Source organism: Phasianus colchicus, chromosome 24 (assembly GCF_987193195.1).
Source record: "Phasianus colchicus chromosome 24, bPhaCol1.hap1.1, whole genome shotgun sequence".
Taxonomy (NCBI): Eukaryota; Metazoa; Chordata; class Aves; order Galliformes; family Phasianidae; genus Phasianus; species Phasianus colchicus.
In genome coordinates, this window is record NC_143459.1 from 712566 (window position 1) to 725738 (window position 13173).

The 13173-nt window shown below is 51.9% G+C and overlaps 1 protein-coding gene across 6 annotated transcripts; it reads right to left on the reverse strand.

Annotated features, from left to right (window-relative positions):
* Positions 1-527: 527 nt before the first annotated feature.
* LOC149915097 (uncharacterized) lies at positions 528-12932 on the reverse strand. Of its 6 annotated transcripts, XM_090124064.1 has the most exons (11): positions 7152-8869; positions 6961-7080; positions 6247-6408; positions 5485-5562; positions 5085-5144; positions 4676-4744; positions 4464-4535; positions 4271-4372; positions 3451-3555; positions 2586-2733; positions 528-2400 (listed from the first exon to the last, which is right to left on the reverse strand). In XM_090124064.1, exons 2-11 carry the CDS (start codon positions 6986-6988, stop codon positions 2346-2348), a joined length of 879 nt encoding a protein of 292 aa, XP_089980190.1. In that variant the 5' UTR covers positions 6989-7080; positions 7152-8869; the 3' UTR covers positions 528-2345. The 6 variants fall into 6 exon arrangements, with proteins under 6 accessions (XP_089980190.1, XP_089980189.1, XP_089980188.1 ...); XM_090124062.1 differs by lacking the exon at positions 7152-8869 and having other exon boundaries at positions 529-2400; positions 6247-6555; XM_090124066.1 differs by lacking the exons at positions 6247-6408; positions 6961-7080; positions 7152-8869 and adding exons at positions 9426-9571; positions 12847-12932 and having other exon boundaries at positions 530-2400.
* Between the last annotated feature and the right edge of the window lie 241 nt (positions 12933-13173).

Consider the following 13173-nt stretch of genomic DNA (forward strand, 5'->3'; position numbering starts at 1 on the left):
AAAGTGAAGCTCATGATTGGAAATTCCTCTAATACCCGTGAAGTGGCATTTGTCTGCTTTATTGTTAAGCACTTCTCTATTTATACATGTTAACAGAGCATTCTGCAAAACACTCCTTAACCGTTCACACAGGTGCTTAGCCAATCAGAGCCGTGAGATGTTCCTTCTTCTTCTGAAGGTGTCCTTGGTTCTCATGCTGCTTATCTTGCTCCGCAGCTGCTGCTCTGTGCAGCCCCCCGACTCCAGAGCTGCTGCTCTGAACAGTTTTTCCTTACGTTCCCACAGTCTACCTCACTGTGAACTTCCAACCTCTTAAGGGACAGTGACCCCCAAGTCCTTCTCCGCAGGGCTGCTCTCAAGGAGATCTTCCCCTGATTTGTATAAATACCCAGGATGGCCCCGGACCCAAGTGCAGCACCCTGCACTTGGCCTTCTTGAACCTCACTGTGTCTTCATGGGCGTGAATCCACTCCAGTTCTGTGAAAAGGCTGTTCTCGCATTATGGAAAGGCTGTTCTCATGATTCAGGAGACAGCTAGAGATGGAGAATGGACGCATGGCACCTTATCTCTGACCAGCAAGGAAACCAGGAGAACGGAATGCAGACACTGCCAACTTCCAGCAGTTCAAATCTACTTCAAGACTCACTGCAAAGTCACAGCTAGAACAAGTATCACCTCAGTGTATCCAAGAGAAAGAACAGCAAAGGGATTTTTGTTTGATTGTTTTATGCTGGGTGTTAAATTGGTTGGTTTTGGGTTTTGTTTTTGTTTTTTGTTTTGAAGGAGCTCATCCGCAGCGGAGTTGGTTCCAGTTTGTGCAAAGGCGGCATGGGACACAGGGCATTGCTTTCTGCCAGCTGCATACAGATGCAGCGGGACAGGACGTAAGTGGATGCAGTTTAAAAACAAATCACCCCAGCTCTTGCTTGGGCTGTTGCCCTTTGTTGCTGGGCATCCTGGGGATCCCAAACCTGCCAGCTGCTGGCTCTCCACCATACATCCTCCCTTGGAGCCAAGCACGCCTTTCCCAGCAGCAAGCAGCAGGCTGGAGTCAGCACCAAGAACAAAACCTCCTTGCACCTCTCCCTGTCCTTCTTCCACACGCTGTCTCTTAGTTTCAGAAAATAGGGCCAGACCCCAGTGAAACAAAAGCTCTGGGACAAAACTGCTGCTTTATTCTCCTCCTCCCCTTTCCTCGTCTACACCCCACAGAAAGGCCATCTGCCAAGCAAGGGGTGCAATTATCAGGTGTATGAGGGGCAGAGCAAACCAAGCTTAACTTCAAGGCTTGTTTCTTCCACATTACTGCCCCGACGTCTGATACAATCATATAATCATGGAATCATATAAAGGCCTGGGTTGAAAAGGACCACAGTGCTCATCTACTTTCAACCCGCCTGCTACTTGTAGGGTCACCAACCAGGCTACCACTAGCCCAGGCTGCCCAGAGCCACCTCCAGCCTGGCCTTGAATGCTTCTGGGGATGGGGCATCCACAACCTCCTTGGGCAGCCTGCTCCAGTGCTCCACCACCCTCTGTGTGAAAAAACTTCCTCCTAATATCTAGCCTAATCCTCCCCTGTCTCGGTCTAAAACCACTCCTCCATGTCCTATCACTATCCACCCTCGTAAACAGCCGTTTATCCAAGAAAAAGAACAGCGTAGGGTTTTTTGTTTGTTTGATTGTTTTATTGTGGGTGTTTAATTGGTTGGTTTTGGTTTTGGTTTTGGTTTTGGTTTTGGTTTGAAGGAGCTCATCCACATCCTGCACACACTCCACCGGAACATTGAGTGGAGCAGGGGCTGGTCTTGCAGACGGAGTAATGCAGGAATTCTGTCAGGAACTTGAGGTGTATCTAGTTCATCATCTGAAACCTCTGCAACCAGACTGGAAGGGACCAGTCCTCCCGTGCCATCTGTCAGCTCTCCCTGAACCAGCCATCCTCATCCACATCTCCAAAGACGTTAACGTATTGTCCGGTGCTCGGAGGAAGCTCGCTTTCTGGGTCCTCATCAGGACCCTCAACAGGGTTGTAGCTATGGCGAGCTAAGAATCTTCAAATTATTGGTGATACTTGTCCTGGAGAGTGCAGGATGAAGGACAAAAGCTCTGCTGCTGATTCTCCGCTCTCACTGTCAGGGCCGTCCGCTGACCCGTGGACCTCTTTTGCGGCTCTGAGTTCACGCTCCAGGCCTTCCAGATGACTTTGAAGACCTTTGGCCTCTTGGATGGCAGAATGGAATGGACCGGAACTATTGCTGAGATTCTTGTTTGACGGGGCAAGAGTCTCTTTTGTTGCCTCTCCCAGCTCCATTCTGCCCTCACCTCCGGTTGGAACTCGCTCCTAGTTGGTCTCAGGATGAGCTGGTTCTGCTGCTTTCTCTTCTCTCTTGCACACTCTGTGAGAAGGAGTTTCAGAAAGCACTACTCACGGACAGGAAATAAGCGGAAACTTGAAAGACTTGGCAACGTAAGTCCTGGCAGTGTACTGCCAGCAGCTGATTTGGCCGTCCAGGATCCTGGCACTACAAATGCTTCGTTGCCAAATGCAGCAATCAGGTGTTTTGGGGAAAAGCCAACTCACGGGTATTTTTTGCACATCCATATCACAGCACCACAGGCCAGCACCAGCGCAGACAGCAGCACAGCTGAGAACATCACCATGGCTGCGATGTGGCGCTTCCGCACAGATTTGTGAACAGCAGCCTCTGTGCTTTTCCCGGCATTCATCCCTGGAAGAAACGAGACAATGTCCCACGTTACCTTCACCTGCGCTACAGATGATCTCTCAGTGTGCTTCACGGACCCAAGAGAGCTTCACTAGCGGGTGCCTCTGCCTCTGGTGCCTAAGCACCAGGGGACAAGTAGGATCGCTTCCACCTCTCGTTGGGTAGGGAGAGGCTGCACAGGCACTACCCGTGTCTTCCTCTGGGCCGAGGGCTGTGCCCTGGGATCTGCGCTTTGTCTGTGGGGAGCACTGCAGAGCAGAATCCCTCACGCTTTCCCCAGCGCGTGTGTCCTGAGCTCTCCCGCAGGACACCCCCCGGGCTCAAGGACGGGCGGCAGCCAGCGCAGGGCACAGCCGGAGCCAGCCCAGGGGAGAAACACTCCTGCAGGCTCCTGCCACACAGGACCCCGCTCATCACCCTCGGGTGGCTTTGTTGCAAAAGGGCAAAGCTCACAACTCTCTGGGAACTGCGAGTGGTGGGAGCTGAGCAGCGTCACAGAGGTCTGCAAGTACCTTCTCTGGCACGCCGCTGGAACAACTCTCCACACCCCACTGAGGCCAGCCATTTTCAGAGAGCCATCCCTGGCTTCTTTTACACGTGCTCTGTGCTCACACGCCCAGGTTTGGCTGCTGACCTGGTGTGCAAGGGCAGGCAGCAAGAGCCTGCAGGCACACAGCGACTCTGGTTAGTGACGCTGGATGAGCGCGGGACAGAAATTACCTGGCATGCCAGTTGTTGTCGCTGCCTGCGTTCCACTGTCCGAGACCGGCAGTGTGGGATGGCTGCCTTCCTGCAGTGCATCCTGCTCAGTTTCTTGGTCAGTTCCTTTAGAAGGAAAGCAGGACAGTAAGCTTGGACGTGATGTGCTCTCATCGGGAACTGAGCTACTCCAATCCCGAGCTCAGGCAAAGTCTGCTGGTCCCAGCCCCCCGCATCCACTGTCACCCCCTCCGTTGCCCAAGGGCATTTGGGCCCTCCCTGGAACTGGAGGGTGCCGACCCTCTCATGCCTCCTCAGGAATCAGCTCCTACGCAAGGCCCTCACACCCTGTGCTGTGAGCATCACCACCCATCACGTTCCACCCACCACAGCCAGCTATCTGCAGGCTGAAATTCAAGCTCCAGCACAAGCACCTTCAGAATCAGCGTCTCCAGCTCATTTCCAGCATTAGCAAAGGCAGCCATCCCTGATCGGGATGCTCCTCCTGCCTTCAACTTGCTCAGCTGCACAGAGGGCTTTGTATGAACAGAAGCACGGCACTCGCCATCTGTGTGCCATCTGGGTGCCAGCGTCTGCACAAAGCAGCTCTGACAAGTAATGGTCGTGCTGGGGGAGCAGCTGCCGCTGGGTCTCGGCTGGATGCAGAGTGGCAGCAGACCATCTCTGGTGCTCGACAGTGCCTGCAAGGCGTTACATGGAACACCACCGCAGCACGGCTCTGCGCGATCCCTTCCTGCTGTGCAGGCTACGGCTTGTCCACACATGAACGTCAGACCTCAGCTTCCCAGGTCTCACGGTGAACACACTGACGTATACCTACCACGCGCTGCCTTCTCCATTTCCTTCAGCAGATCCTTTAGGAGACGGGATGAGCCCGGGGAGTATCTTCCTCTTCTGGGTTCATCCCTTCCTCTTTCCGGACCTGTACAGAATGTACGAAGTCAAATATCACGTGCATGAAGTTTTGGAGACCAGCGGTGAGTCAGCGGAGACAGTAAAGACAAACTACTCACCGCTGGGATTCCAGCTGGGCTCCAGCGCGGGAGGAAATGAACGACCGGGCAAAGACATCCATGGGGGCACTTCTGCAACCAGAGACCCGTGAAAAGTTTCACTCATACACTACAGCATCACTGAGTAGCAGAGCATATGGGGGATCGTGCCATGAAACGGCACTGAAATGGGCAATGAAAGCTCTCGCAGGAATTACAAAGCCATGACTTACCCATGCCATCCTCCAGAGTTTCGGGCCCAGAGCTCAGAGCGGATCCTGGATCGCCTGCTCCAGTCACATCTGCAAACAAACGCAGGACAGAACAACTCCCATTAAACATCCTTCCAGGCAGAATGACACAGGATGCAATTAATGCCGGGAATTCCTTCGCAACACTATTCTCTCCCTTCCGCACAGGAGCACCTTGGAAACAGTTCCTGGCTGCCTGCAGGAGCACCACCGTCATACACAACTAACCCCGTGCAGAACTGCCCAGAGGAACGCCCTCCTGGAGCTCACCCCAGCTCTAACCTCAACCGCACGGACTGGATTAAACCTAGGCTTTGGTACGTCACTGCCTTGCTGAACTATCCCAGCCAAATATCATCTAATAGCAAGGAAATGAAACCTGGTGACTTACCTCCTGCATCCCCCTCAGATTCGTAGACAGGATCCTCTTCTGTTGATTCACCAGCAGGGCCTGCAGGCACAAGTGTGATCAGACACAGGTGAGGAGAGCTTCCAGCACGTGTGGGGGCCTCCTTTTCCCTGAGTGACCTGTAGGCTCTGGCGGTGGGCCAGGGAATGCCACGGCCCAAATACAAAGCTCTGGGCTCTCTCAGCTGAGGAGGGGCAGCGGTAACCTTCCCACTGAAATGTGGCAGCTCTCCAAGTAAAGAAATACTCACGCCTCCACTGTGCATGCCCTTCAAGGCACAAACAGGCTCGGAAGATCTTGAGAGGATCTTAAGTAAAATTGCACCCAAGTAAACTAGGAGAGCGTGAACGTTTCTGCCTCCAAGTTAACAGACACAACTTACCTCTGGGTTGCCCCACAGGCACAGCCACAAAATCCGGACCCAAACGATCATTTGCAAAGGGAGCACCAAGCGCATCATCTAGAATCAAGAACAGACGAGAGAAATTCCCATTGCATGGTGTGATCTCCTTCTCCCTCAGTCACTGGATGTGGGTCGTGGAACGGCACGGGAGAAGGACTCAGGTCTCCAAAGTTGCAGAGCGGCCAGGGTGACCTGTAGGCTGGCACTGGCAGCGTACACAGTACTCTCCCCAAGCCGTGTGCCACATCCCTCACGGACCGCAGGGAAGAAGATGCAGCCCCCCGGGGCTTTCTTCCTGGGAGGCCGCTAATGACCAGGAAGGTCACGCTGAAGCACTGGAGGAAAGCACGCCTGTCTCCTCCCCTGGGCTGTGGGCCGGGGCTCCGTGCTGGAAACTGGCATTCATCTATGGTACCAGGAGTACCGTGAGCCTGGAGCAGAAATGCTCACGCTTTTCCCAGCACACATCGTCTGAGCTCTCCCCAGGACATCTCCCAGGATGAAGGCTGTGCTCCAGCCAGCAAGCAGCAGAGCCACAGCCCGGCATGGCTGGAGCCGGCTCTGGGGAGCAGCGCTGCCACGGGCTCCGCTCGGCTCCTGCGGTGCTGCCCATCACCCCCTGCCCAACACCACCCCCGTGGAAGGCAGGCCCCAGGGAAGTGTGGCACAGGGCCGTGGGGACGCAGCCTGACTTCTTGCCGCCAGTGCTGCTCAGTTTGGGTCCCATTTCTGCCCACCCACCTGCTCCCGGTGCTCGCCACGGAGCAGCACAGGTCTCCCGGAAACACATGGCCATCAGTAGGAGGAAGAGGACAAGGCGGGCAGGGGCCATGGCCCCCCACACTCGCACCATGCTTCCAACACCACCGCTGCAGCCACAGTGAGTGTCGCACAGAGCGAAGCCTGCGGCACAGCACAGCACAGTCAGAGGACGGGGCATTGTGACCTCACGGCTCCGAGATTCCGGGTGGCGGCTCCCCGCGGGCTGCCGCTCTTGTGATGCACTGCACCAGGGTGCTTACGTCATGGAAACGCAGACTCATAGAATGCCTTGGGTTGGAAGGGACAGTAAAGAGCTTAGAACCCCAGCCCCACTGCCGTGGGCAGGGATGCCACCCACGTGGTCATGCGGCCCAGAGCCCCATCCACCTCCAGGGATGGAGCAGCCACAGCTTCGCCTGGCAGACTTTCATAGTGCTTCAGCTACCCCAAGAGGGAAATATTTACAGCTCTGTGCTCCCACGACACCTCAGGCCATTGAGGACGAGATGCAATGTGGAAATGGGGTCTGGATCAAGGGCGCTATCGCACAGGCTATCCATGCATGCGAAACGTGCTGCAATTAAGCAAGCCGAGCAAAGAAAGCCTCTCCGGTATGGAGGGTGATGGCTGAAATACAAACATGGGGAAGCTGACCTTCCCACAAACCTGCCAAGTCAAGTGTCACCTGCTTACATTTTTGTTGATAGATCTCCAGTTTCATCTGCTTTCCTTCAGTTTGCCAGTACCTCGGCTAAGGACATCCCCTTTCCTGCACCAACTGTATTTCCCACGTAGCGTAGCGCGCTTCCAAGCCTGAATTTAATCACAGAAATTGAAGGCTTGCTGGCTGGCACCTCCCATCCCCAAAGTCCCAGTGAACTCACCCACTGCTGGCAACTGGACGCTCGGTGGCGAGAGGACCATCACCTATAGGTCCCACCTGGCTCTCCAGAAACTGCTGCACTTTTGGATGCGGAGCAACAAACACAGCGTCCATACAACTCCGCCACTGCATCAGACCCTGCCACTTTCCCTACGACCAGGCAAAGTGCACAAGGCAAGCTGAACTGCTGAACCAGGCCCCACACAGGGCTTGTGCTTACGTATTTGTAATCAAAATACAGCATGCATTTTTTCATTCCTCTTGTCTAGTTACCTCATGACAATAAGCCCTGTTTAGTGCTTATTTCTTATCTTTGTATTATTCCTTGAGTAATAGCTTCCAGCATGTGCACCCACGCAGAGAGGAGTTATTGAGTGAGGTGGTCAGAAGGGCAGCAGCTCCTGGCTGGCCACGTGCACGGGCTTCTCAGCCACATATGCCAGCGAGGTGTGGGCACAGCCGGTAGAACAGCTCCTGGTGGTAATTCTTGGTCACAGAGCACTGCAGTGCCCGGAACAAAGCCAGCAACGGTCTGCGCCTTTCTCTTGGCCTGCTTACAGCCTGTGCTTGGTTTTGGAGACAAACCTTTAAACTTCTACCAAAGTAGCTCACAGTGCCAGCTGCTAGGATCTCTGAAGCCTCTCGCTGCAGGGCAGCGCAGGTGAGCACGAGGAGTCTGCTCTCAGAGCGGTCCTTCTTTGCCACTGCCTACAGAGCAGGCATTCATAAGGCCTTTCTCGTGCGATAAGAGGCGTGGGAGGGAAGCGTATCATCCCCTCACATCAACATCCTGGCTGGATCCATTCCTACTACTTCTCTCTTTAACATCACAGCTCCTGGGTAATGTGTGCACAGCCTCATGTGTTTGTCAGCTGTACCTGAGTAGCCAGGCTTCGGGCCAAATGGTACACAGACATCCAACTAGACCAACTTGGGATGGCTTAAAGCAGGCTGGGGAATGCTGTCCCCTCTTGAAGGCTGGCCCAGGTTGAGACGCTGTGCTCAGAGGGGCTGCCTTGCCACAGCAGTATTGCCAAGCTTAGCTGATACACTGTGACATTCCCCGACCCTTCTGCTTGTGGGGAAGCAGACAACGTGAACGTCTGAATCATTAAACAACGAGCCAACGTGATATGCTCCATTCTACAGCCTGGATCATCTTATGGCTCAGGTGCTTTGCATGTCGATCTTCCCCTGGTAGAGCTCAGCCTGCTGTGGGCTGTTCCTGTTCAACCAAGTTAACCCCTGCATCCTGCTGACATAAGAACTGCCTTCCAGTAGGAACAAAAGCTGGACTTACAGCAACTGTGCTATCCAAAGAAGAGCAACGCTCGTATCAAATGGGAAGCAGCAAATATTCTGGAAAAGCAGCTATCTCTACTCCACCAGTGGCAATAACTGCAGTGACTGTGCAAATTTCATGGGAAGGTCGGGGTATCAAAGTAGATGGAACAAACTCAGCGCTCCTTCGGAATAATAATTGCTTGTGCTCTTCACACTTACTCATCTAACATGCAGAGGAAACTTTCTTCCTGGTGCAGGCCTGTTTCTTTCCACTGGACCAGGTGCGCTTCCGGTCTTAGCAGTTACTCAAGGAAAGCTGTAGGTTCCAGGGCTGGGCACAAACACGTTGCAGTTATTTCCTCACTCTTAGCACCTAAGCTCAACTCTGCAGTGCAGGCGGAGAACTGGGCAACAGCTGCAGGGCCGGTGCAGTCTTTGCCATGCAGCTGGACAGCCCTGCTGATTAACCTATAGACGCTGCGCAGAAGAAACAACCAGGAAAGCAGCTGTCAGAGTATCGCACATTAAGTGCAAGACTCTGTTTCTCAGCATCAACGCTAATGAATACCAAGAGCTTTCTTTAAATCTGCTGCTTGCTATTTGTCTTCTAAGATGCTTGTAAGGATCAACGGATCATGCATTGTGTCGTACTGCAAGATAGCTCAAGTGCAAAAGCACACAGAAGCACTGAAGAAAGTGATTTTAGAAAGAAAAGAGAGAGTAGGGGGACGGATTTAAGTTACTCTGTACAGCCTGTCAATGTGAGGATCTAACAGCAGCAGCCAAACTTTCAGCCACACTTTCATGTGTTCTCGTAGAGCATCCCTGGCTTCCCGGAAAGATACTGGTAGCCACATTTGCCATATTCTTATATCAGCCCAGAAGTCTGTTGTCTCCTCGACAGTAGAAGCATATGTCAAGTACCTTGGGGGAGATCTGAACTTGATCAAGGTGTCTGATCAAGCTAAAGCTAATGGAGGAAGACATTCACTCGCTCTATCTCCAATGAGCGGGCTGGATTTGGAGCGGAAGAGGACATCTGAGAGGTTCAAGATGAATTCCACAACGGCTGACTGCATCTGCACCTCCCCGAAGGCAGCTCTTCCGCTGATGCAGGCAGACTCACTCTGCTGTGATCTGAAGAAAAAACAGAGGAAGTAAAGCTGCCAACAGGCAGAAGACTGGGAAGGCACCTCTGGCTGTGCAAAATGTGTTGATTTTGGAGGGGACGGTTTACAAAGGCTGCGTGTGTTTATTTTGAGGTTTCTTTTCAACCCTGTTTACAAGATGTCAAGCATGAGCCCACTCTGGTGCATGTCAGCGTGTCCCTGTTTCAATTCTGAATGACACTGGCCCAACACATACCGACTTCCTTTGGAGCCCAGCACGCCTTTGGCGTCTCTGAAAAGGATGCGGGGCCCACTCCTCCCTGCTGAAATACACGGCCACCTCTGCAAAAGGTACGGGCTCCTGCAAGTGCTCCTTGCCGGGAACAGCCAAGGCCCAGGGAAGCAGCTTGGAGAGGAGAGAAACTCCCGTCCCTGCGGCTTCTTTGTTCCCAGCACACAGACGATGGCTGAGGACACCTCACTCTCACCCTGCACTCCCATCTCTTGCTCCTTGCCCTCTCCTGGCTGCTTCCCCAAGCCCCTGCCTGAGATCGACATGCTGTGGCCAGTTGCTGCTCTGCTGCAGGCAGATGTTAAACTGCTGGGACAAGAGGAACAAAAGGCAGGAGAGGTGTGAGGGAATGCAGCAATCCCTGCCAAACCCTCACCAGCCCACCTGCAGGGCACCGCCTAGGGGTAAAAGCCAGCTGGGACTCAGACCAGCAGCACTGCTCTTACCAGGCTTCCTTCCCAGCAAAGCCAGTATGATGGTGCGCTCCCTTCTCTCCCTTTCTTTCTTCCTTTCTCCCACCTTCCTCCCTCAGCCTGGCACAGGAAGACAGTGAGCAACACTCCTGGCTAAATCAGGTTAGCAATCACAAAACCGTCTCAAACTGGGACGCTGAAAGAACTCACAGCAGACCTCTGGCTCAACAGCTGAGGGCCAATTGAGCATGTGCCTAAAAACAAAGCACAGCAATGGGTCAATCATCTTACCACCAAAATAGAGAGCAGCACAAGCACCTCTTAAGCTCTCCTGCACAGCAGCAGGCTGCAGGATAAGCTCTGTTCTTGAGCAGGGATGCCTCGAGGTCACACCTGCACAGAGATCCTTTGCTTTCTCAGCTTCACTAAGGTTATATCTTTGATTGTGCACGTAGGATCCCTTAGTCACGAACTCCTGAACGCGTCTGGGACTAGGAGTGGATCCAGCTGTGCTGAGGAACCTTACCTCTGTGGTTTGAAGAGTTCAGACAGCAATGGGGTTTGCTCTGATCCTCATGACACAGCAGGAGAGCGTCCTGTAGGTGTGTGTGTGTGTGTGGGTGTGTGTAACCCTGTCCTCCATGTGGAAAATAACCAAGTGTATCCAGCCATCTCCAGTCCTGTTAATCTACTACGGCATATCTATGTTCATCAATACATACATTCCTGCTCCCCCCTCAGGAGTGTATACTGTAACTGTATCTATCTGCTATAAATTGCTGCAGTCTGCATGATAGCAACTAGGGACACTAACTATTGTAAGAGTCATGGAGTAAACTCCAGTCCCAAATTCTTACATGAATGGGCTCATGACAACTGTTATAACTGAGAAACAAGGGACCATCAGAAGCCATCACAGGATGAAAGGGGGAAAAGGTATTATCTGCAAAATGCCACGTTTGGAAGTTACATATGAAGCAAGGGAGAACATAAATAAGTGGAACAGGGAGCAGAAACTAAAGGAAAGAATTTTATTTTATTTTTTAATAACCTACAGAAATTGATTTTGCTTGGGTCGTATCAGGCACTCAGAACTATGCTGCACACTATGCACAGGGGTGGATATGGAAATGCATCGTATTGCGTAGCTGCAGGACAAGCTCTCCCCTTGCTTGGAAATATGCAAATAATTTATCAGGATGGTCTCTCTGATAAAGCAGATTTGATTTGCAATTGCAGTGCCGGGTCTCCCGCTGTCGTGCGGAACCAAACTCTGTAACCACAAAGTAGTTACGAAAGCAGCTATGTTTTCATCAGTGCTGCGCAGACACCGGGTGCAAGGCAGATCGTTCCTCCTAACTTGCACAACGTAGGGCAAAAGCTTGGTACAGATAGAGGCCGAACTAATACATAATCAATGATTTTCCTGGAAAAACATTCGTATACGTATTCATTACATTTCCAAGAACTCATCAGCATATGGTCCCTCCCTCTTGCACGCGTGGGCAGTGGGGGCCTCCTTCTGGTGGTCATGGGATGAAGGCTCATTGTCCACAACAGAAGTAATCCCATCCTGACTCGTTCCTTGTGTAATGTTTCTTCAAGTTTACCACGGAGTTTCGAGATGTTCTTTTCTTAGCTGGCCTCACATCCTGCTTACCTGCATTCCTATACAATGGTTAACCCTTATCTTGTCCTCTCCTTACTTACAGAAAGCAGCGTTACATCTTTTACGCCCTGTAACTCAACACTTACCACTTTCTCCCCTGCTTCCTCATTGGCTGAGTACTTCAGGTTCACAATCTTCCTGACGCTCAACTAAACATACGGACACTAGCTAAGCATATATCGCTAATTAGTTAAGTTCTCACACTTGCTCATTCAACTCTCGGTCATTGTTTCTGGACATCTGCTCGCCCGTGCATAGAGATAAGCTTGGAAGGAGGATAGGGGGGAGTATCTTGATCCCTGCCTGTTGCAACCCAACCTACCCTCAGAGCAAGGCAATCCAGCCTTGTGTAGAGGCCCTGGCTTCTCTGATGTTTGTTAAGTCTGTTTTTCTTTTGCTGAGGGTCTCTTATCCAAACAGAACAGCCCTACAATGTGCTTTCTAGTCCACAATACTATACCTATACTATTTGGAACATTTAAGAACTATTGCAGTTTTGCAAGCAAGAATTAATCACACAATTCAGCAACTGTATTTCTAAAGTATGTTACTAACATATATGGTATTTCTACTTTTTCACATCAGCTATTTCTAAGGACAAGTTACAAAACACAAGTACACTGTGCTCTCCTTCTTCAGATCAGTTCCCCCTTTTTAATATCTAATGCAGAAACAACATTCCATTCCTACACCCTTGAGCAGGGATGCCTCTTGATGTCACACCTGCACAGAGATCCTTTCCACCTTGATGTCAAGGCATCTTGCTGGTACGGATCCTCAGTAAGTGACTAATAGTTTGCTTTGAGCTTTGTCAGCTTCACTAAGGTTATATCTTTGATTATATCTTTGTGCACGTAGGATCCCTTAGTCACAAACTCCTGAACGCGTCTGGGACTAGGAGTGGATCCAGCTGTGCTGAGGAACCTTACCTCTGTGGTTTACGAATTCAGACAGCAATGGGGTTTGCTCTGATCCCCACGACACAGCAGGAGAGCGTCCTGTAGGTGTGTGTGTAACCCCGTCCTCAAGAGAAAAACCCAGCAAGGCCACGGGCTGCTCCGTCTCCAGCATCGCATCCCGGTAGGACGTAAATAATTTTCACCTCATTGACTCAGAGCTTCCCCTTTAAACTGAAATTGGTCGGGTCTGCCGTACGGAGCTCCAAAAGGACTCAAACATTCTTTAGATCTTGATTTCACCCTCATCCTCGTTGCCTGGTACCAGTGTAAGTTCTCCTCCTGCTGAATTCCAGCCAC